Source organism: Symphodus melops (assembly GCF_947650265.1).
Source record: "Symphodus melops genome assembly, chromosome: 16".
NCBI lineage: Eukaryota > Metazoa > Chordata > Actinopteri > Labriformes > Labridae > Symphodus > Symphodus melops.
Genome location: NC_136706.1, coordinates 8,339,151 through 8,361,654, shown reverse-complemented (window position 1 = coordinate 8,361,654; position 22,504 = coordinate 8,339,151). Strand labels below are relative to the sequence as shown.

Below are 22,504 nucleotides of genomic sequence, written 5' to 3'. Positions count from 1 at the left end.
AGCTCAGCCTTTGTATTAATTCATTTATGCAGTGCTGGTTCAGCTTAAACACAGATCAATACCATAAATTCTGCAAAATCAGCAACAATTACAAGCTTATACGAGTAAAAACCCCATCCAGGCTTTTGACCGAGTGTCCATGACGGTTAGTTCAATGAAACAGATGAATGAACCTTTCATCCATACACATCCAATCTTCTTCACATGGACCAAATACTGTTCTGACATTTACAGTGAGCTAAAGAATCACTAACCTTATGAGGGGGAAAAACATTGTAGATCATATCAGCACAAAATATATCAGCTATTTTATTTAAGGCAAACACCCAAGCAGCTCTACAAACCCAACATTAGTGAAAACAACTTGCAGAATTAAAAAAAGAAGAACTTTGACAAACACCTAAAAAGTCACAGGTAAAGTCGTGTATACAAGCCAACACAAATTGGACACTTGTGATGACAATAATATAATTCAATGCTTTGCACACTTAAGTGCTCTTTCTGTCGAGCCCAGAAACAATGACAAAGCAAAGAAACAAAACAAAACAGAAACTTTCCCCATTCCAAGCTTTCCTGTGATGTGTGAATAAAGTCATCCCTATCCTCATAATTGTGTGTGCGTATGTGTGTGTGTGTGTGTGTGTGTGTGTGTGTGTGTGTGTGTCCCTCTTGTTCTCCCTGAACAGCTTGTTGTTCCTGAGTTGTCTCCCTGGACAAACGCCTCCAGCTGGACCTCCACTGGTGCGAGACGGAGGATTTCTAACAGGGGTACTTGCATTAATTCTCCACCATGTTTGTTTCTTAGGACTCATTCTCTTTAGCATTTTAAAAACAGGTTTTTTTGCAATCATTTATAATGAGACCCAATCAGCGTTTTAGGTTCAGCGAATATTCACTGTTCAGGCATCAAACATACAGTTCAGAATAAAGGCTTATTCAGGATTTATGCTGTTTATCCACAACCAGAGTATATGTTATAGCAGGGCAATATATAACCTACTACTGTATATGTTCATATGCAATGATGCAAAAAAAAACACAGTATATTGATTTATTTATAGAATCATGTAAATTAAATTGAAACATTTTCCCATTTTGTGTCCGTCGGCACAAATTTAAAACTGATCAGTTCATATATTCATAAAGTTCATATATATATATATATATATATATATATATGAACTTCACATTAGTTTTAAACAGCATAAATCCTGAATAAGCCTTTATTCTGAACTGTATGTTGCATACTTTTTTAGCCAGCAGAAACAGCTGAAAAATTCCACAGCCTGTGCCTGTCTCAAACTATGCCAAATCCGAAAGATTTTTCAACTGTGTCACATAGAATCAAAGAACTTTTCATACTTTGAGGGCTACAAACAAAATTTGAAAAAAGGTTGAAATTCAGGCAAGAATCCTTAAAAAAAAAAAGGAAAGGAAACAAAAAGTAATAATTCTGGCCTTTAAACTCACCATGAACCTGGTTGATCTCAGAGTTCTGTGACAGTATCTCATCAGCCAGTTTCTGAGCCGTGGGCAGCACCTCAGTGTGATGAACTGTGATCAGGTACTGAACGAACTTCTGCAGCTGATCTCTGTTCATTTGGAAAAGAGTCTCCGAGATGGGCAGTCGCAGTTTGACCTGCTCAGGCTTCCGTACTCTGTACAGAGAGAGCGCCACCACGTGTGCGCAGTAGAAGATGTCCTTGTTTCCGCAGCTGCAGGTCACAGCTGTTATTTTGCAGCGGTCGAAGCTGACGCTCACGTTGCAGAGCAGCTCGGGCTCCGAGGACGTTGCAGGTTCCCTGACTGTGCCGCTGAGGTGAAACCCTGCAGAGAGATGGAGGAAAGATTAACTCGTTGGTACAAAATAAGTCACTTTAAAAAAAAAAAAAAAAGTCTAAATGTAATATGGCAATAAAGTTTTTTTTTTTGTTTGGTTTTTTTTACCAGTAGGAGGTATAAGAAACATTTTTTTTTTTAATTAAGACGTTATTACTTTTTTACTTTTAAATAGCTAACAGGTCTCAACTGGTGGGTCTGGACCATATAGTGGGCCGTGGAGCTTTTTTCAGTGGGTCGCTAACATGACTGGAAAAGAACGGGTCAAAAAGTTCATGAAGCACTCTTCACACATGTTGGCTTTCCTTCTCTTTGTTCTGGCACACGGTTCGAACCATCTGATGTCCAAACTGCAACATTCTTCATTCAATAAATATGATTGGTTAAAAAAAAAATAATAATAATAGTAATCAGAAATTGGGGTCATGATTTTCATGAAGGAGTTGACGGTGGGTCGTTAGGCCAGACCAGTTGAGAACAACAGTTTGAAATCAATGAAAGCACTGAGTTGGTGTCATGTAGGTTTAAGAGCAAATAAATATGCAGTTAACAGACAGATATTTAACCTCTAGAGAGCAGTGAGTAACACGACGTAAACATGAAACATCATCACTTCTTAAGTTGATATTTTTAACTTGTTAGAAAAAAAACAACTTCCTGTCAAACCCAGCAGCAGTGGAGTCATTCACTATCAATACATTTGTGTTTGTTTTCAATGAATCATCTGATATGCGGCTTTGTTTTTGAAGCTCCAGAGGTCTGAAAGTGTTGGTTCATGAAAAGGTCAAGAGCTCCACAGTGTTCGCAGCTTACTTCCTATAACAGTCTGGTTAATGTTGAGAAGAAGCTGTAGAGTTGGCTTCTTCGATGTCTGAAAAAGAAGCCGTCTTCTGAGGTCAGAAACACGTCTGTGACATCTCTGACGGTGAGCGGAAAGAACATTTAAAGCATTCTGGAGCAGGGCGTAATACATGTAGCCTACTGCATATCTATAAATAACTATCTCTGAAAAATCAAAGATAGATCGGCTGATGTATTGGAATCGTTTTCCTCCTTAAGATCGGCCCCAAAAATTCCAAAATCAGTCAGACCGTCGAGAAAAGGTTCAAGAAAGACGCACACACACAGAGAAAGACGAGAGCAGAGACCCCGAACATTTTCATTTCCCTTCCACAACACCTTTAGTTTTACCTTCCTCTGAACACCTCCACCCTCTGACAGAGAGACAGGATCAGTTATCCACAAGCAGAGAGAGCATTTATTGTTTGAACGTATGGCCCCCTTACACACACACCGACACCTCCATACCTCCATGTGTGTAAAACATAAACAGAGAGGCGGATTTCAACGACTAAAGTTCAACTCGCGTTACTGTAAGGTTAGGCGAGGGTCTGACAGGAATGCAAACGGAAACGCTGGCGGATGTGAGGAGGGGGATGATTAATCTACATATGGCATGAGAGCTCTTTTCTTTCATTTTTACAACAACAGCAACAACAACAAAAAAGCCACGAGTCATGCAAGTGTGGAAACAGCAGCTGGATGTGGGAGTTAGTGAGAACATTGTGTCAAAGCAAAAGATGATGACTGCGCTGCAAAAATGTAAAGATCAAAATCCTTCCATACCGACAAAAAGTACCGTGAGCGAGTGAGCGAACGAACGAGAGAGAGAGAGAGAGAGAGTGAGTCAAATATGCTCCTGACTGGGTTAGTGGGTTAGCAGTGGAAAACAGATGGTGTCAGAGCTGATTAAAACAAAGAGAGTTTATCTTCTGTGTGGGTACTTTTGAGCAGAGCGGTTGTCTGTTCTGTTTCAGTCTCTGTGGAGAACAGCCCGCTCTTCACAACTCAAAACAAGCGGCGTGATGGAACAAGAAGTACTCGGGGTCACAACTAGACGAGGCAGTACAAGAGTGAAGAAAAAAAGGACGATGTGAGAAAAGAAGTACGTTGAAGACTCGGCTTATATTGTACGGTTAGGTCAAACGTTTGATAACACTTCAGGCACACGACTGTGGGCTGTTTTTTTTTTTTTTTTGCGGCAGCGTGAAGTTGTGTACAGGAAGAGGTTTCAGTACTTCATCGCCCAACACAGAGAAGACAAATTAAAATGAAAATGTCTAAATGTCATTTTATTGAAAAGTGATAAACTAATACTAACCATATCCACAAACTAAACCAATCTGTTAGACTTAACCTTTAGAATTTAAGCGATGTTATAACGCACATCATGTATGCGTCTCTTAGAAACATTAAAGGCAAATGTAGCATGACGTAGCATTAGCATGGAGTAGAAGACACGTGGCTTTAATAAAACTATATACAGTAGTTGAAGACTTTACTGTCCACCAGTTCTAGCTGCCATCTTTTATTTCATCATGTGTGAGTGTCTGTAGTGCACACACGGGTTCACCTGTTATCGAAGGCATCACCCTCACTAACCAGCTGTGAAATGAAGCAGGTGAGTGTGATGACAAACATGTACTTATCTTTAATCTGCAGTTCTGAACAGGGTGCCTCTCACGTTGTCTTCATGTTTAGACAGTTTGACTAACAGTGGAAAAGTTTGCACAAAAACTGCATCAGTTGTGTTATTCACCCTGGAACACTTCACTGGGAGATTTGATTTCCACTTAGCACAAATGTTCTCATGTATGTGTCACATAAACACACACACACTACACACACACACACACACACACACACACACACACACACACACACACACACACACACACACACACACACACACACACACACACACACACACACACACACACACACACACACACACACACACACACACACACACACACACACACACACACACACACACACACACACACACACACACACACACTACACAGCTGACACATTTCCAGACTGCTGGTGCTGGAACACTTCAAACAGAGGTGTTTAATGGCTGCGTGATACCGAGCAGAGCAACATAAACACAAAACGTGTGCGCTCCTGTTCTTGCTCTACATACACACTGAAACGTACAACCACACATCCACTTCCTGTGACTGTCTTTTTAAAACCTGCACATGACAAAAAAAAAAAAAAAAAAAAGTAGGGTGTTCTCCATTACGCAGCCCCGTCCCGGTCACGCCTGCCCCACAGCTGAACTGCTGACGTCACAGAAAGAGAGAGGGTGACTCAAGGAAGAGGAGGAGGAGGCAGAGGAGGCTGTGCTGGAAAAATCGGCATGCCCTCAGCTGAGTGTGTGTGTGTGTGTGTGTGTGCACATGCAGAAGTGTTGGCTTGGCGGCGGGCCAAAGCCCTGAGCTCAGCATTCAGTAATTCACTTCCTCTCAGTGTGTCTGCGCCCCACAGCTTGCATAATAGCTCTGTGCAGAATGGCAACCAAACTTAACCCCTTCACTCCCAACAAAGAGTGACACCAGAGTTTATCAGAGTTACGCAAGTTAAATTTTAAAGTTGCGACTTCAGAAGGCAGAGGCTTTGTGTGTCGATGTGTCCGGTCAATTTAGACTTAAGTTGCTCTTTTCCGTTATCATGTCGTTCTTTGCGTGTCTTATTAGAATCTCAAGGTTTTCACTTTGTTTATATGTTTTATTAGCTGTGTGACCCGCAGGGCTGTCTTCTGATGAGGTAAAAAAAACGTCTTTACAATTGTGTGAGGATGGATGAGGAGATCGATACGGCTCTCATGTCCACTGGCTACATATGTAGCCGAGATGGAAGGCTTGGCATAAAGGGGCGACCATCCAGACCCAATCGAGAGTTTAAACCAAACTAGGCTATGTGTATTCCATATCTTAGCTTAGCTTTCCTTTAAGACTGAACATGAAAGGAAACAGCTAGCTTAGCATCAAAAAAATTACTTGGTATTAAATAATATGTGGTAGATTTATAAGTGAGCTTTAATGGGCCAATCGATTCCATCTTTTTCCACATTACGCCAACTAATGTACGCCAGTGAGTACATTGGCACTAAGCGTGTTGATGGATTTAACAAATGACTATGATTGATTCATGTCATATTTTGGGAAAACAGCCACTTTTCAACCGGCTAGAGTTGGCATTATTCTCACAGTTTTCTACAATGTCCCAACGGAACCCAACAAAATAGGATTAAACAGTCTCAGTAATCTGCTGACACAACAATTCCACCTTTACTTTTAGTTTATAAGATACTAAAACACTGTAAACAATAATATAACATGTTTGTGATGGTATGGAAAGTATTTCATATAGTTGTTGAATAAATAAATCGAAGACATTTTAATAACCTCTATGGCACTTTTTTAGGGGGAAAAAAAACTATACTTCAATGGTTTCATGCGACTTTGGAGACCTTAAGATAATCTCAATACCCTTAGCTGGAAGCTAGGTTTAACACTTCACTTCCAATTAAGCCCCAGGTAGTTGACTTAAGCCCTCCCTATAGGATTCAGAGAGCGGGATGGGGGGGTTGTGGTTGAAAACAAGGCCTTAATGTTAGCCTGTGGAAGAGAACTAACTCTGCTCTCTACAGGGTTCATTCTGAGGAGACCTTCAAGGCTTGAGGCTGTTAGCAACATTGCTAACGAAAATTGTATAGCTGCTGGGGTCATTCCCAGCTATAAGGCTAAAAGGCTACATTGAACAGGACTATCAACATACAAAAGAAAGATAGGCCGACCTCCCTAAGCTCCTGTACACACCACTGAACCATTCGGACAGCTCGGCCTCCAAAGTGCACCAGTCGAGCTGCTCAGCTTAGGTGTGCATTGTGTTGTGTGTGAGTACTTCTGATGACAATGGGGAAGCTAATCTTCCGCCTGTCGAGATGCAGAAACACCTCTGGGGCAGCAGAAAGGAGAAGTAAACAACCAATCAATACTCAAAGTGCACTGATAACCATCTGTCCTTAATGTCCACTCCCCAGATCGGCTTCTCATTACACTCAGAAGTTGATGGTGCTGTTAGCCTGGAAACAACACGAGTCTGCAAACTGACGTTTTTGTTTGCTCTGATGCATGGTTCCCCACTGGTTCAGGACTTCCTTCTGCCCTGGTGTTGTCAACTACTCTTTTTTTTTTTCAATATGTGATTGGTTTAAAACAATGACCTGGAGCTACGCTGCTAAGAACAATGAAGCTTCTGCTGATGCAGCACCAGATGAATCCTTCATCTGCTGAGTGCTAAATGAACTAGCGCTTAAATTGTTGCATGTAAAAAAAAAAACGTTAGTAATGGATACAAAATCACGTCAGGCTTTACATCCGTGTTTTATAAAATACAAATCTAGCATGGAAACTGTCAAGCTACTTGTCAGTGATAATGAGCTACGAGCCAGCAGCTAGCAGAGTAGGCTTTCTGTGTCAGGGGAAAAGGGGGGGGGGGGGGGGGGGGGGGGGGGTTTAAACGTGTGCGTTTTACGAGGAGCTGAAGGATGCACCTCAAATGAGGTCAATGAGGGTTAGAGTTAACTAGGTCAATCTGCGCCCCTGGTAAGTCATCGCCAGCAGCTCCTCGTCATTGAAACCAACTTATCTAATCTTTTACTTCACGTACGTGAGACTTAATTATACGTTTTTTTGCTTCTTCTTTAAGTTTAACGGTTGCTTTATAAACTCATAAAATATCAAACTGCAATTGAATACACAATGAAGAAGACCTGCTGAAGTGTATCAGCTCTGTCTGGAGCAAAAACAAAACAAGACTATCTTGAGCATTCCGAGGAAACGCAAACAGTCTCATCACTCGGACAAGCGAAAATCTTTCCCAGCAAAACCACTGAAGATGCTTTCTATGGCTTCCATTTAACCGATCCTGAGAGAGAAAACTCAGGCTCCAGTGAGTTCCTGTCCGGAGGAAACAGGAACCTCCTTGAAATGACCAACTATTGTAGAGCAGAGATGGACAAATCACGTTCAATCCCACCAGCATATTTATGTCAATGTGTCTTTGCTGAGGTGGTGGTCTAAGGTTTCACATCAAGCCTCTAAAGGGACTGAAGAGGATTCCCCCCCCCCCCCCCCCCTGTCTCTCCCCATTTAAGAGCACTGGTTTGAGTGCTGTCTGTGTTCAGAGAAATTCATTTGTTTATCCTCTGAGGTCCATCAGCAAGCCATCCAGAGCCTCTCCTCTCCAAATGCATTTGTTCCTATCCCAGAGATACAGCAGAGTCTCTATGGAGATCCTCACAGAGTTGCATGGCTGCTAATGAGCTCAGGAATAAAAAAGATAAATAAAACAAAATACACCTTTTTTTTTAAAATATAGGCCAATGTGTGAATATCCTCTGATTTGGATCTATATGTGAATAACATTTTTATGTTAAATATGAAGTAGGATGCTGTTAATTCGGCATGAAGACTTTGGGAAACAGCAAGCCTTTCTCTAGCAAAAGACAATAAGATCCCTCTGGAGGCACTTTAGGATTTAAAAACTTGAACGTTTGTATCCAATTAGTTGTAAAATATGTTGTTTCACAGTGATTATTGGCTGGACTCACTACTCCAGCACTAACCGGGCATGAGCCGCGGTAACCTCTTGTACATAACATCCTCATACAGTGTGTGAATGTCCGTATGTAATTATGAAGCCTTTAAGTTTACAAGACAGGAGAACTTGCAAATCTGAGAACAAGTCTGAAAACATGCGCAGTACAGATTTCCTACGGTGAGTGCACCCTAGCAGGTAGAATAGCAGGTAAACATAGTGGAACAATAAAAGCAGATTTCTTCAGGGGGTTGTGGGGACCCAAAATAGAGTGTAAAGAAAGTGTATATTGGACTTAATTTTGTCAGGTGGACATAAACAAGACTCCACGTGCATTAAAATGTTGCTTCATAACTGCAAAACATGCAAATAAGAAACTGTAGGATAAATTAAAACCGCATGACAGGTTTACAGATGCAACTATACAATTATCTCAGTGTGTTAAACATCGAGTCCATAAAATGTGTGGGAGGTGTTGAGCTATGCACATGTTGACTTGTTCGACAAGTTGTACAAATTTACACAAATCGACAAGGTAAGAAAACCCTGCTGGACACAGGGTCAGTCTGCTATTCTGCATCTTTCAAAACACACACACACACACACACACACACACACACACACACACCTGCTGCAGGCAAACTAACAAGAGCTTCCTTTCATGAGCACCAGTGTGAACTCTGACCTCTGAACTTACAGGTCACAAATAGTTTGACCACAAGAGTGTGTGTGGGTTCAATGTCAGCATCTGTGTGTTGACGAATCCGTCGAAAGTTTAAATGATATCTGTAATTTAAAAAACCCTGCTTAAACCTTATATATTTAAAATGAAACGTCTATTTAAACACAAACAGTAACTGAAGCAAAGCTGCATCGAGTGTCTGAGCAGAAATAATTGGCTTTAGCACAGACGTGAAATTAAAAACCAATCATATCCGACAGGGTGAACCACTTCCAGCAGGTGAATTTTCATATCGCTACTTTTACATCAACATGAATACATGAACATTACACAGATAAATGATTATATTATGTTAGCTCTACATCCTATTGGAGCTATCACTTTTCATTACCAGTCTATGATTTACATGTTTTCTACTACAAACTTTTTTCTAATATTTTCATTTATTTTCCTCATTTGGAATCGTGGTAAGAAGATGAAGGGATATTGGGGCACCTGTATCCTGGTGGTTATGTTGCGCACCCTGAGTACAGAGGTGATGGTCCTCATTGCAGCGGCTGTTGGTTTGAAACCGACCTAAGCCCTTTGCTCTGTGTCATTCCTGTTTTTTCTCTTCCTTTTCAGCTGTCCCATCCAATAAAAAGGTAAATTTCCCCTAAAAAAAGCCTTTAAAAATGAAAAAATGTCCGTTGCTTGCTTAAAATAATGTATCATGAATGTTACATGTTACTTTGATGTATCTCCTAACATGATCCAGTTGACTGTTAATAAGCTGCTGTTTGGTATCTGCGTGAGGACTCAGGGATGGTTTAAAGGCAGCCTGTGTCGACTCATGAATCTAATTAAGTGCACATGAATTAAATGTGTGTGTCGCTGTGTTGAGCAACGAGCCTGACGACATTATTTGGGTTCGTCTTTGTCTGCGACAGCAGTTAAACTGTCATTGAGTAGGAACAGCGAGAGGAGTAAGAGGTGGAGGAAGAGGAGGGGGCCCCCGCTGTCAAAACAGGATGCAGGTCACACTGTGTCATGGCCGTTCATCAAACCAGAATTACACACCCTTTGCCTTGTTTCTGTTTTGGCTAACCAGTTGATAAAGCTCAGCCTCAAACTCAGCAGGTATGACTGGACTGACAGATAAACACAATCATCCTCCTCCCTCCTCTTCCGCAACAGTCGCTGTGCATGGTGATTTGAGTTTCTGCTGGTTTCTCAATTCCAACCAAACAGCCAGAGCTGCCTTTGCTCATTGTGTCCCAACCTTTGCTATAACTTGGATAAAAAAAAAAAAAATCATTATTAAGATAGATTATTTCTTCTTTTTCTCATTCTGATGGGGACTAAATAATGATCAGTGAGCTGGAGTTAGTGAGTATTTTACCACAGGACTGAATTTAACGTTGAAGTGCTTCACCAAACAATTTTTATTTATGCTTTACGTTTCTCATCCGCAACATTTTAGGGAAAAATATTAAACTATACTCTCCACTAGATATATCTGAACTGCATTCATTGATGGCAAGTTACTTTAACAAAGAGATCTTCTACGATTGTCTACTGCTAATTTACAACTACATCATTACAATGATGGTGCAAGATGTGGCTTTTTTGTCTTGAATTAAGTAATTTGAGTATTTTCATGATTATCAGACAGAAAAAAATCCTTTTGTAACAATTTTGGTTTAAAGATATGTCTTTTGAAATCAACTCTGATTACCATATGCAAGTGATTAACGGAAATATCAAGTTACAGTACTTTGCCAGAGATCAACGATTTCCATCTCACGTCTTAGTTACACAGTAATTACTTTTATGAGCTTGAACAGGTGAAATTAAGAACTACTTTTGGAAAATGTAAAAAAAATAATTAAAAAAACCCAAAAGCAAATCAAAAAAAGACTGTGAGTTTTCTGTTGAATCTTTTATCACTACAAACACGTACACACATCTTGTCGACAAAAAACTTTTCAGATTTACTTTTATCAATCTGATATCCGATTTGTCTATCAGATTTTAAACATTGATGCACTGAACCAGGGTCATTTGACTTGGAGTTTAAATGCAGTACTTGAAATCTATTCTATTTCTCATCAGCTTCACTCTCACACTGATCATCTCTCTCTCTTTCTGCCTCGCCCTGAACAAAGTGCATTAAAGCTCAGTGGATACAGTTTTGCGTCGACATCACTCTGACATTACTCATATTTAACAGATGAAAACAATGAGTCAACCTGTAGCCGCATGCTGAACATAACCCTGTCTGCTTAGAAACATACCGGATGGGTCTGCAGGGCTTGTGGGAGCTTGTGTTGTCTCTGAGGTGTGTGAGATTTGTAGAGCAGGTTCTTTAGTAGCAGTTAACACCTGAGTCATACAATTAGATATTATAATTCTCAACAGATTTTTTTAAGGTTAATGTCAGTTTTGTCCATCATGGAGTACATTGCTCAGCCTGTAGAAAAACTTTAGATGTAGTGGTTTGTTGCTCTGGAGTAATATTCCTACAGAAAAAAAAAATCAACAATATTTAAATTTTTTGGTTGAGTAAATGCTGGCTAAAGTGAACAGTTTATTTTCTTTGTTGTCTGTCACCAATGAAATAAAAAAAGGTCAAAGAGTACATTGGGTACGGGTACACAACAGTTTGCCTGCAAGGGTTTAGTTAATGAAACCCTTATCAAATAGTTTCAGGTTGTGTCGTAAAAACCAGGTTCTGCTTGTCTAAACTTCATCATGTTGCACCTGTTAGAGCTTCAAGGTAGTCACCCATAAACAGCTACACACCTGTGAGTCAGTGAAGGTCGGTGAAAGGCCTGCAGCTACGGTTGGACCAGGAAAACAAGCTCATTTGGTTGTTATTTTAGATACAGACAGCGACACAAAAGGCGGAGCATGCAAAGAGACTGAAGACTGAAACCATAGGAGATCCTCTTGTGTAGAGCTGAGGCACGAGGGCAGGAAGTGAATAGTTACAGGTCCCATGACAACACTATAAGGGGGATAGCAGGGGGTTTGCGTTGTGTGACACACGGGCTGCGCACTTGGTAATTTGGCTAAGCAAACTCTATGCTGGTTTCTCTCCCTCAGACAAGCTCAGGCGTATAGTTACTGAGAGCAGATGGCAAGAGCGTTATCTGGCAGAGCAGGTTCACATGCAGCAGGGAGGCTGAAATGTCTTTGTTCAAATTTACACTATAGAAATGAATGATACTGGACTGTGTGCCCAGTTTGACATTGTTGAAAAGGAGAATAAAAAATGTTTCTGTTCTGATTTGTGACAACCGAGTGCTTCCCCTCCATTTAAAAAAAGTCCCAAAAGGGAAATTTATTTCTTGTTTAGACTGCACAACATCTGTCCCACCAACACCTTAATCTTTAAGGTTTTAAAAAACGCTCACAAGCTAGGCTACATAACACAAAGCTTCAACATCCAGCAGTTGGACATTTCAGATAACCCACTGTGCTCTTGAATGTTTATTTCAACCACTAACCTGTAGCTAACAATCAAAAAGTAAAAAGTTAGCCAGTTTCCATTCAGGCGATGATGCTAGCCAGCCTACCTTGCAATTGTTAGCTAGCTGTTACTTCTGGGTATTATTAAAGAAAATGACACTGCTAAAATTATTACAGAAAGGAAAAACAAAACATGTGTTTGCAGACTGCTTATCATGTGGCCAGTAAAACAAATGTCAACGATGGTTAGGTTTGTACTTTAAATGAAAAGTAGATGGAGAGCTAAGCTAACTAGCCATAACTAGGAATGTTTTGCTACTTGCCTAGTTTGCAGTAGTTTGAGTATATCATTCGTAAATTAATGAGTTGTTAAATCGTTAACACTGTGGTTGCGTCTGTCCAGCACTAAGCTACAAGAGGCAGGATGGTAAGCTAGTTTTAGCATATTTCTCCCTCAAGGGTCTAATTGTAAACTCATCTTCTGACTACTTAAATGAGACTCCAAAGCCAATTTACACTGCATGTTCACACACTGATGGCAGAGGTAGCTATCAGAAGTAACCATTCATATACATTTGTACGCCACAGAGGAAGCAGTGGGAGCAACTCAGAGATAAGAGTGTTGCCCAAGGACACATCGGACACGTGGCAACAGAAGAGGGGGGATCAGACCCCCGATTGTCTGGTTGAGAGACAACTGACTCAACCAATGAGCCTCAGTCGCCCCATGACGCCATCTAAAGCTCTTTAAGTGTGTTTAAATTTGATTTAAGAGAGGCTTGGAACATTTATCTTCACTTGAAAAGAGGAAGCCAGGTTGCCTTTGTTTGCTCTGATTACTAAAGCTGAGTAAGTTACACCTGTCAGACACTAAGTGTCTGGCCAGTTAGCATTTCCTGTTTGTTATTCATGGGTTCAGTTAAAAAAAGTAAAGAAGCATACTAGCTTGGTATTTAGTAGACGCCTGGTTTGGTTTGGTCCCAAAGCATATAAGAAAAAAATCTCCAAAAAACAACAACATTTTATTCATGACAACCAAATCAAAAATAAAGAAAGTTTGGTGGCAGTGACCTCCAAAACTCGCTCACAAGCTCATATGCTTGAAACGCTTGAAGCAATTCACCTGTTATTAACTGAAGAGCTCTGTTTGCAGAGCTGTGGAGGTCCGAAGGGCACTCCTCTCCAGAGACCCCCACACACACACACACACACAGGCACACACAAACACACCCTAACCATGAGGCCCAGGGCTCCCAGGAGGCAAGGACAGCAGCAAGCTTCGACTTGTGGAGATAGCATATACAGTGAAGTTGGATGAAAAATTTGAAAGAGTGCCGCCAGAGAAGACACGACCACTCTTCAGCTTGAGTATGCAAAAGTCTAGGTTTTTGTATTTTTGTGAGACATTTACTGTTTGAAGATGAAAATGATGATGATGATGACATTCCTCACCATATTGTTTTGTAATTGTTTGCTATAATGGTTTTTATATTGTTGTTGTATTTTCATGGAACTAGTCATGATAATCTTTTGCCGGTGAATAAAATCTGAAAGCAACTGTCTCGGTTTTATCTATCTTTTGCAAAGCAAGCAACCTTGTAAAGTGTTCAAGAAGAAGCAAGATGGGAGCGTAACAGCATGCATCCAGCTGATCGAGGGCGGACAGAGGTAAACTAGTTACTCCCCTCCTCCATCCTCTGTCCTCCTTCATGGACGCCTCTCCTCTCAGTCGAGTTGAAGGTTAATGATGAAGAGATACGGCAGAAGAATACAGATCAGGGAGACATGAAGGATGTGGAGGGGCTGCTAAACCAGCTTGGAGAAGGCTGTGGTGAGATTAAAAGTTAAAAAAAAATGAAATCATCATTCTAATTCACACAATCCCTACTGCTTGAGATACACCAAAGAGGAAATGTGGATTTAACCAATTCCTTTTCTAAAGAGACCTGCTGTAGGTTCTGAAACGGCTCAGCAATGTCCTGAACAAAATCAAAACTACAGTTTGTATTTTGGAGCCTTGTATTGATGTGTATCTTCAGAGTTGACCAAAAGGTGTTGAAGCTGAGCGCGACAAACAGGGAGAAGAAGACTGAAAACATAAAAGTGTATTTGCGCATCAATGGCAATATTAGCTTCATCTTCTTCCTCTGTGTGGAACAAGAACCCCCCCCCCCCCCCCCCCCCCCCCCCCCCACACACACACACACACACACACACACACACACACGCACAACATTCCTCTTTGTGTCCGACTCTGACCCATAAAATACCTGGGCAGAACTCCAAGATTTCAACCAGCAAAAACAGAAAAGCCCATGAACCGGTTAGAAAACCTCTGCCTCTGAAAACATTCACCTTGACTGAACGAGTCCTTAATTTTTTCAATGTTTGGTCACTGTAGCATAAAACCATTTTTCAACATGGCAGCTTTTTCCGATGACTGGTCTCTGGGAAATCAAGCCGAGTGTTCGCCCACCGCAGCTCCAATAAAAATTGATCTTACAGAGCAGAGGAGGCCAATTGAAGCGCTATGCATACACCATTAATGCAGATCAACATGCTACAAGGCCGAGGGAGGTGGGTGTGCGTGCTCTCTCTCCCTCTTCATACTTACAAAGCTTTGCATCATTCAATAGGTATACGCCGATTCATTGATTCTTCATAAAATTGCAGATGAGAGAGCAAGGCAGCGTTCATCAGTGTTTACATGAGGCCCGAGGCTTCATGTATGCATCTGTGTGTGTGTGTGTGTGTGTGTGTGTGTGTGTGTGTGTGTGTGTGCGTGTGTGTGTGTAAGAGATAGAACAAAGTGGGCTTTGAGGTTTCTAAGCTTTGATTTTAATAAAGAATGCTGACTTGAGCAGTTAAGTGTACATACAGTATAACAGAATCAGCGATTAAATTAAAGCTGCTTTAATCCATATTTTACATTTTATAAATCAGAAATTACTATTTGAAAGAGTTCATTAAACCCACAGGGAATTATCAGCTTAGCTTGAAGCTTTTTAGTGAGTTAAGCTCTTTTTTTTTTCCGACTACCTGACCTAGAATTTTAACTCGGTTTGACTTTCACAGCTCTCTAAGCATCCACATCACCTGGAGCAAGCAGGCGTCAAAGAAAAGTTGCTCATTGTTTCACGAATTACTGCTCTAAGTTCTAAAATGGATCCATTTGGTATTTTAGGTGAGAGGTTGGCCAACGACCTCGAGTGAGTCAGAAGGGCTGGTTGTGTTTATATCCTTTAACCGGGTGGACGACCAATCTCTGTGGACGTTATTAAACAGTCGTTTTAACTTGGACGTTCTTGTCCGCTCTTGTTGACTCTGTCAAACTACATGTATCATCAATATGAAGGCCGATGTTTCCATCATAGTGTTATAAGGGCTGTTGCTGAAACCGCCAAATGAATTACCACAGTAAAAAAAAAGGCAAACCGAGGCGAATGGCGGCCACTTCACCCCACCTGATGTTCAGATGTACACAAAGGCAACTACACTTATTTTGTTTTACCATAAAAGGACTTGATTTTTGTGCTCTAATTTCAATTGGTTTACATTAAGATACACATATTTGTATCTCTTACTTTAAGATTTGAATGTTTCTTTCATGACAGCACATTAAAAGTGTGCCAGCGTGACGGCAGAGGGAGTAATACTGCTCCTCGCTGAATGGCCACACAGCCACAAGCGGTCTTTTTCAGGGTTGAGCTGGTAAAGTTTTAGTCACACTGTCTCATTCCGGAGATGACAGATGCTCACCACAGACGCTTGGTGAGATTTCTGTGTGCGGTGACAGTTTGCCCAGCTGACAGAGGAACCAAACCCATCGCCTGAGCACAGAAACCGTCAAGAGAGGCTCTCGAATATCACATGACGAAATGTGAAGAAAACAGAAACTGCAAAGACACAAGAGATGGTGGACGTGCTGCCAGGCCTAAGTGGCAGCAGACATCGGCTCTCTGTCTGTGAGCAAACGGGATTGCGACAGACTTCAGGGCTCAGTCTCAAATTCTGCACTTCAGTGAACAAAATGAGAGAAATGTGAACGCAGACTACGTGATGATCAGGGCAGAGATTCATTCTCTTGCAAACTTTGAAAAAAGTGAAAGAATAATTATCATTTTAAATGTAACTTATTTCGATAAACACTGGTTCAAGTATTTGCCATTTCTGCTTAAAAAAAATAAAAATAAAAGATTTTCAGATTCTCCAAATATTTAGCAAATGTGTTCCCATTCAATCCCCAAGTCATAAAATTGAATTATGGTCGCATTTCTTGTTATTGTTTATACAATATATGGGCTGTTTATGGCTTAAAAAAACAGTTAATTTAATCTCAGCATGGGCCGCAGTTATTTTGACATCTTGACATTTTGAAATCTTGACAGTTTAAAGTGGAAGATATTAAAAATTATTGTTTTGGCTTCTTTTGGTAAGATTTTTTTCAAATTTCGACCATTAAGAGTAGGCTGAATAGGGCCGTGAATTTAGCTAGGTTGATAGAGCATGTGCAGAAGCAAAGTCCCCAAGGCACTGGACTCTGATTTGACTACCGGCCATTGACCATTCCATGTTTTGAAGAGGCCCCAGTATGCATTTAGTCTGTTTTGTAAAAAGTCACAGGAGCAAAGGCCAAAAAAGATCCTTTAAAAAAAAGAAAAAAAGAAGCTACAACAACAAGACGAAGAATAAGCTATGACCAGTTCCAGTTAGCAGATATCACAAGTTTAATGTGATATGTACATTTCTCAGGTTAATGTTAATTATTTCTAAGCAGGTTTAGGATGTTTACTAGACACGCAAAACGTAAACAAACAGCATGAGCTTCACATACACGCATCGCGTGTCGCGCGCACACACAGCTCTGTTCTAAGCCGGCCCGTTTATACCCACCCATTCGCCAGGTTACATTTATCATGTCAACTTACACAAATAACAACTTCCCCTCACCCCACCCACAGTGCATTTTAAATTGCAGACGAAGGGTAACAGGGGAATTATCCCAACCCCCAAATTGTCTATTCATATGGGGCTAATGAGCGAAAAGCAGAGTGATTATTAATGCAAGTTGAGAAAATTGAACCCTTAAAGATTTATAGCTTTGCAGCCTTCTTGATGTATGTGTCACGGCTCTCTGATAGCTCTCTCACAGCTCACTGTGTTGATAAGTGGGTCACAACACAAAACTAACTTCCTGATGTTTTCCAAACAGGGTACCTGTCTTTAACCTTTAATGGCTTTTATCTGACTCCACTCCGACCCCGTGTAAGCAACTTATCTCACTAAGGACTTCAGAAGTAATCGATTTACACGAAGGAGTGTAATTTACTGTAATTGTGTTCAAAAGATTTAAGCACACAACTAATATGAGCTACATTTATAAAACTGAAATGATCTGGTGAGCTTAATTCTAGGGACTTTCACCCCCGTCTCAGCAAGAGAGTACGAAGAGGAAAGAGCGAGGAGGGATTGACATTCTCTAATTCCAGCACACTAAAAGAATTGACTTCCTTGCCACCTTTGACCCTAACAGCAAATGGAAGCATATGTGTAAGAGATAAGACACAGAGAGACGGTTGTATGAGGTTTGTTTATGTATAAACTTGACCTCCTCGGAAGGGTACGAGGCTTTAATGTGGCCTTTAGGTAAAAAGCATACAACAGCATATATGTCTACCTTCCACATATAGAAGCCATGTTTGTCCTGACTGAGGTAAATGTGATGGTGCACATATACGTTTGCATGCCCCCTCCCCCCTCATCCATTCTGAGGCTGTGTTGTCGATTCAGGTGTAGATTCCCCATCCTAAAATAAGCATGCTCAGTGCACACACAAACACTATACTTTAACATGTCACTAAAGCTCATACTTCACCCTAAACATATACCTCAAATGCATCCACATCAGGTCCAGAGCTTCAGCGTCACAGCAGCAGAAGTCACCTGGAGTAAGTCTGAAGGTCAAAGTCATGGTGCCATTTTTTTTAAAAGTATTTATGAATAAGGAGAACGTCATCTATATGTACTATGGCTTACAGGTGCTGAAAAGCACTGCATCTACACGAAATTAATTTCTCAGCTGCAGACTTTGTGTTGAACCCGAATGACTTCACACCAGAGGAGCTCCTCTTCCTCTGTGAGGTTGAAAACATCATCGGGGATGTTGAATTGACGTAAAAAAGGCTGCCGGCCCGATCTTTGACTGGTGAAGACTTTGGTAAAGTGTTGATGTGTTGTATGTACTTTACTTAATTCATACTTTCTGTGGACTGCTTGCATTTTAAACTTTCAATTTGCAACTTCAACTTTACGCGCACTGTGTGCATTAGTGTGCAGCTCTGCTTTTGGCTCCTCAACTTTTTTTTTATCTATTGTTTTATTTTGTATTTAATTGACTTTTTTTTGGCTCTCCTTGCTGCTGTAACACTGTAAATGTCTCAGTTGTGGAATGAATAAATGTTTTATCATCTCAACTTTGAACTTACAAATAAACCATTTAAAACTCAACATCACACTTTAAGCTTAACACTATTTAAACCTCATACCCTTTCTGAGTTTGTTTTTTTTACATCAGCAGATTTCATCTTAAGCAGTAAGAGTATTTCAATGTAATGTGCACAAACAGTGAATTTGACTTTCCTTCTTCTAATTAGAAACTTCACAAAATGTTTAATTAATTCAAATGACTCCATGCACGGAGAGCAGCAATAAATAACCAGCTAGTAAGAAGTACTCACTGTGGCTTCACTAACAACTACAAAACATGTGAGCCCATGTTTTGCATCTTTGTGAGTTTTGTCAGGATTTTCTTCTTAAAAAGGTTCGTATGAGGATTATCCTCTCAGTTCCTGGAAAATTGCCATCTAAAAGAAATTGCCCATTATCCATGGGAAAAGTCAAAACCTCAGAAATACTCTGTTTGCTGTGATGCGAGATTTAAAAAAAAACTGTAACAATCTAATGATTGATATTTTGCTTCAGAAACAGTGTAAGCGGCTGATTGATTTTCGAAAAACTCATCTCGTCTGCCCATCCTCTCACCTCTGGTCACGTCTTTATTGTTTGATATTAAACTGCCTACAGCTTGAAGCACACTTTCTTTAGTAGTCCACCTTGCGGCTAAACTTCAAATATGATACTTGCTACCACAATGAGAATAAAGATGAACCCTCCCACCCCCAGTCTAAACTCGAGAAGATGCAGCAGTATTTACTATGGTTTGCTTCCTTTATATTTGCACTGATTAACATTGAGTATTTATTGTGGAGTGAGGAGGTCTATGCAGAAAATGTGTTCCAATTCATTTCCTGAAGGTGTGCTGCGAGGGGGGGGAGAAAAATCCCCTCCCTCTTCTGGTACAGCCCACACATGAGGAGATTACATCTTTTATTTATCACTAGACTCTATTTTTCCAGCAAATTCCAGACTGGGGTGCAATCAGCCAAGAAAGAAACCCTCCCTGTGTGTGTGTGTGTGCGCGCGTGTGTGTGTGTTACTGTTATTCCTCTTTGTAAGCATGTAGATCGAGCCCATCTCCACTCGGTGGCATAACAACCAAGACTCTTTTTCTCCCCCCCTACAGAAACATTTCTCAATATCTGGGAATATATAGGGCTCTTTTTTTGGCAGGACAGAGGCTGGTGTGTGTGTGTGTGTGTGTGTCTTGGGAGTGTGTATTCCCTGTGGCCCCCTCACAAAGCCCACTCCATCCTTTTAAAAGTGGGGGTAGGTCATGCTGAAACTCAAGTGTTCAGATTGTATTACTATTCAAATTAAGCATGCAGAGTAATGGGATTACAGGGCTGTGAGAAGGTGGACTCACAGGTGACAGACACAATCAAAGAGTCCTAAATGTTAAAGTGAGCTATCGCCAATGCTGCTGTGATTGCGGGCAAAACGAAGAGACCTACAACCTGAAGCGATTGGCTGTGGATGGTGTGAATCATGGGCCCATTTAAAAAAAGAATACGCTTCCTCCTTCTGAATCTCCTCTACTTAACAAGGGAGTGAAAAGATGCTTTTGTTTGTGTTCCCTTTTCAGAGGCGACGGGAAGCTTGAAAGACACAAATGAACATGGAAATGGGAACAAAGTGACAAAACTCACAATAGGAATGCCAGACATTGCTTATGTGTGCTGGTTGGGTATTAAAATCTGGGAGACTCAGGGCCAATGCACATTCAAAATGGGAAGGCAATTACAAGTTAAATGGCATAAAATCAGATGTTATTAGCGGGGGAGGACAGTTGTCATGCACTGGCTGTCAGCTCAGTGAGCGTGTGTGTTTGTTCCTGTTTCAAAATCTTTCTACTGCACTAATCATAGTAGTAACCATAAACGCAATGCAGCTTTATAAAGGAAGCCAGCTACAATGATTAAGTAAAACTTGGATTGCATTCCAGCTAGTTTCCCTCAGCACAATGTGTTCCAGGATAAATCTAATCAAAAGATACAACACTGTGCCCATTATCAATTGTGCCGCACAGAACAACTTATTCAAATGCCATGCATGTCAGTTGAGACCCAACCCAACAGTGTTTGAACACTTCCCTTATTAGTCAATACTTTTATGTAAGCATTCAAAACTAATGTTTAAAGGGCCACACATGTAAGATTCAGCTTTCAATGACGGAAGTGGAAGATACAGCCAGTGTAAATGTCTCCAAATGCATTTTACAGTTAATGTTTTGTTAGAATAAAACACTGATGGTGTAGTTTCGGTGCTTTTCTGATGACTGACGAGATCCAAAACCGGCTTCACAAATCTTGTGAATGTGTCCCCTTTCCTTAAGCCATCTTCTAGGATACGATTTCGAGGTTTTAGATGAGATGTGGGTAATAAGTGAATCCCTCTTTTGTTATTGCCAAGGCTTGATTTTCAACACAATTAATGGATCTTTTTTTTGTCTTTATGCATTGTGTGTTCACATTCAAACTAGCCTCTAGCAAGAAAAAGGATTTAAATGCCCCCAGTCACACATTCCCATTCATGCACACAGCAGATTTAAAGCCCCATTGTAGCCTCTCCTCTGCCGCCTGACCGCATCCCCCCTTTGTTGTCAACCCCTATCACTTTAAATACCCCCCATCTACCAGAGCAACTTCAATATAAACGCTTAAATGTATTTTCTGCTGTTAAATGCGAGAGATGTGATGTATTTCTGATCATTTCACCCAGTATCGTGTCTCCTCACTCACCGACTTGCAGTACGTTGTCCACGCAGCCACTCTCCAGCAGAGCGATGCCCCGTCGGAACGGGAGCCGAGTCTCGTCGCTGCTCTCCCCGCTACTTCCGATTTCCTCCCCGGTGTTGAACGACGAGTACATACATATCTCACGCTCACTCCTCGGAAAGGACCAGTAAACGATTCGCCTCTGGACGGGCTCCGGGATTCGCTCGAAACGCTCCTCTACCCTTTGAAAGGGCCACTTCTCCGCGACTTTTCTCGCCGCGATGTCCAGCAAAGACTCCGGGTTCTGGGTTTTACTCGACTCGGTGGAAGCCGAGGCTCCGCACGGTGCCCCCGCGGCCCGCTGTCCTTGCTTACATGTTGAATTGTATCCCTGTCTACAGCAGAGCCGCTTGGCCGGGGGCTGCTGTACGCGCTCCGCCATGATAGCTCCACTTTAACGGCAACGGAGGAAGTCAACGTACCATATGAACGGGATAGGGAAGGAAAAAAAGGTTACCCACTGTTTGATTGTTGGCCGTGTACGTCCAAATAATCCTTTTATGGAAACACGGGGGCGGAGCGTCCCCGGGCTTGTCATACCCCTTTGTTGACAAATTGAGAGAGGCGGGGCCTGTCCCGGAGTGACGGGAAGTCCGGATCTTTTCAGTGACTCAAATCTTTTGACCCGGTTTAGCAGTATGAGCCAGCTCTTATTGTTTCAAACTGGCTTGTACATTTTTTTACTACCAATACTTGTTATTTAATTTTTCATAATAATTCACGTGTTACTGCTTTATTATATGTGTTATTATTACAAGCTTATAATAAAAAAAACAAACACTTGAAGTGTAATATGATTACAACAATGTACAACAACGTTCAGAATAGCATGATGTAATAATAT

General features: G+C 41.1%; 1 protein-coding gene across 1 annotated transcript in view; it reads right to left on the bottom strand.

Annotated features, from left to right (window-relative positions):
- LOC306837149 (zinc finger SWIM domain-containing protein 6-like) overlaps positions 1-22,227 on the bottom strand; it is a 36,708-nt gene extending 14,481 nt beyond the window's left edge. Inside the window, exons 1-2 of the mRNA XM_079364692.1 lie at positions 21,625-22,227; positions 1,471-1,827 (exon numbers count right to left, since the gene is read on the bottom strand). Of these exons, the coding sequence (XP_079220818.1) occupies positions 1,471-1,827; positions 21,625-22,042 (775 nt within the window). The 5' untranslated portion in view covers positions 22,043-22,227. The remainder of the gene's footprint in view (positions 1-1,470; positions 1,828-21,624) is intronic.
- Between the last annotated feature and the right edge of the window lie 277 nt (positions 22,228-22,504).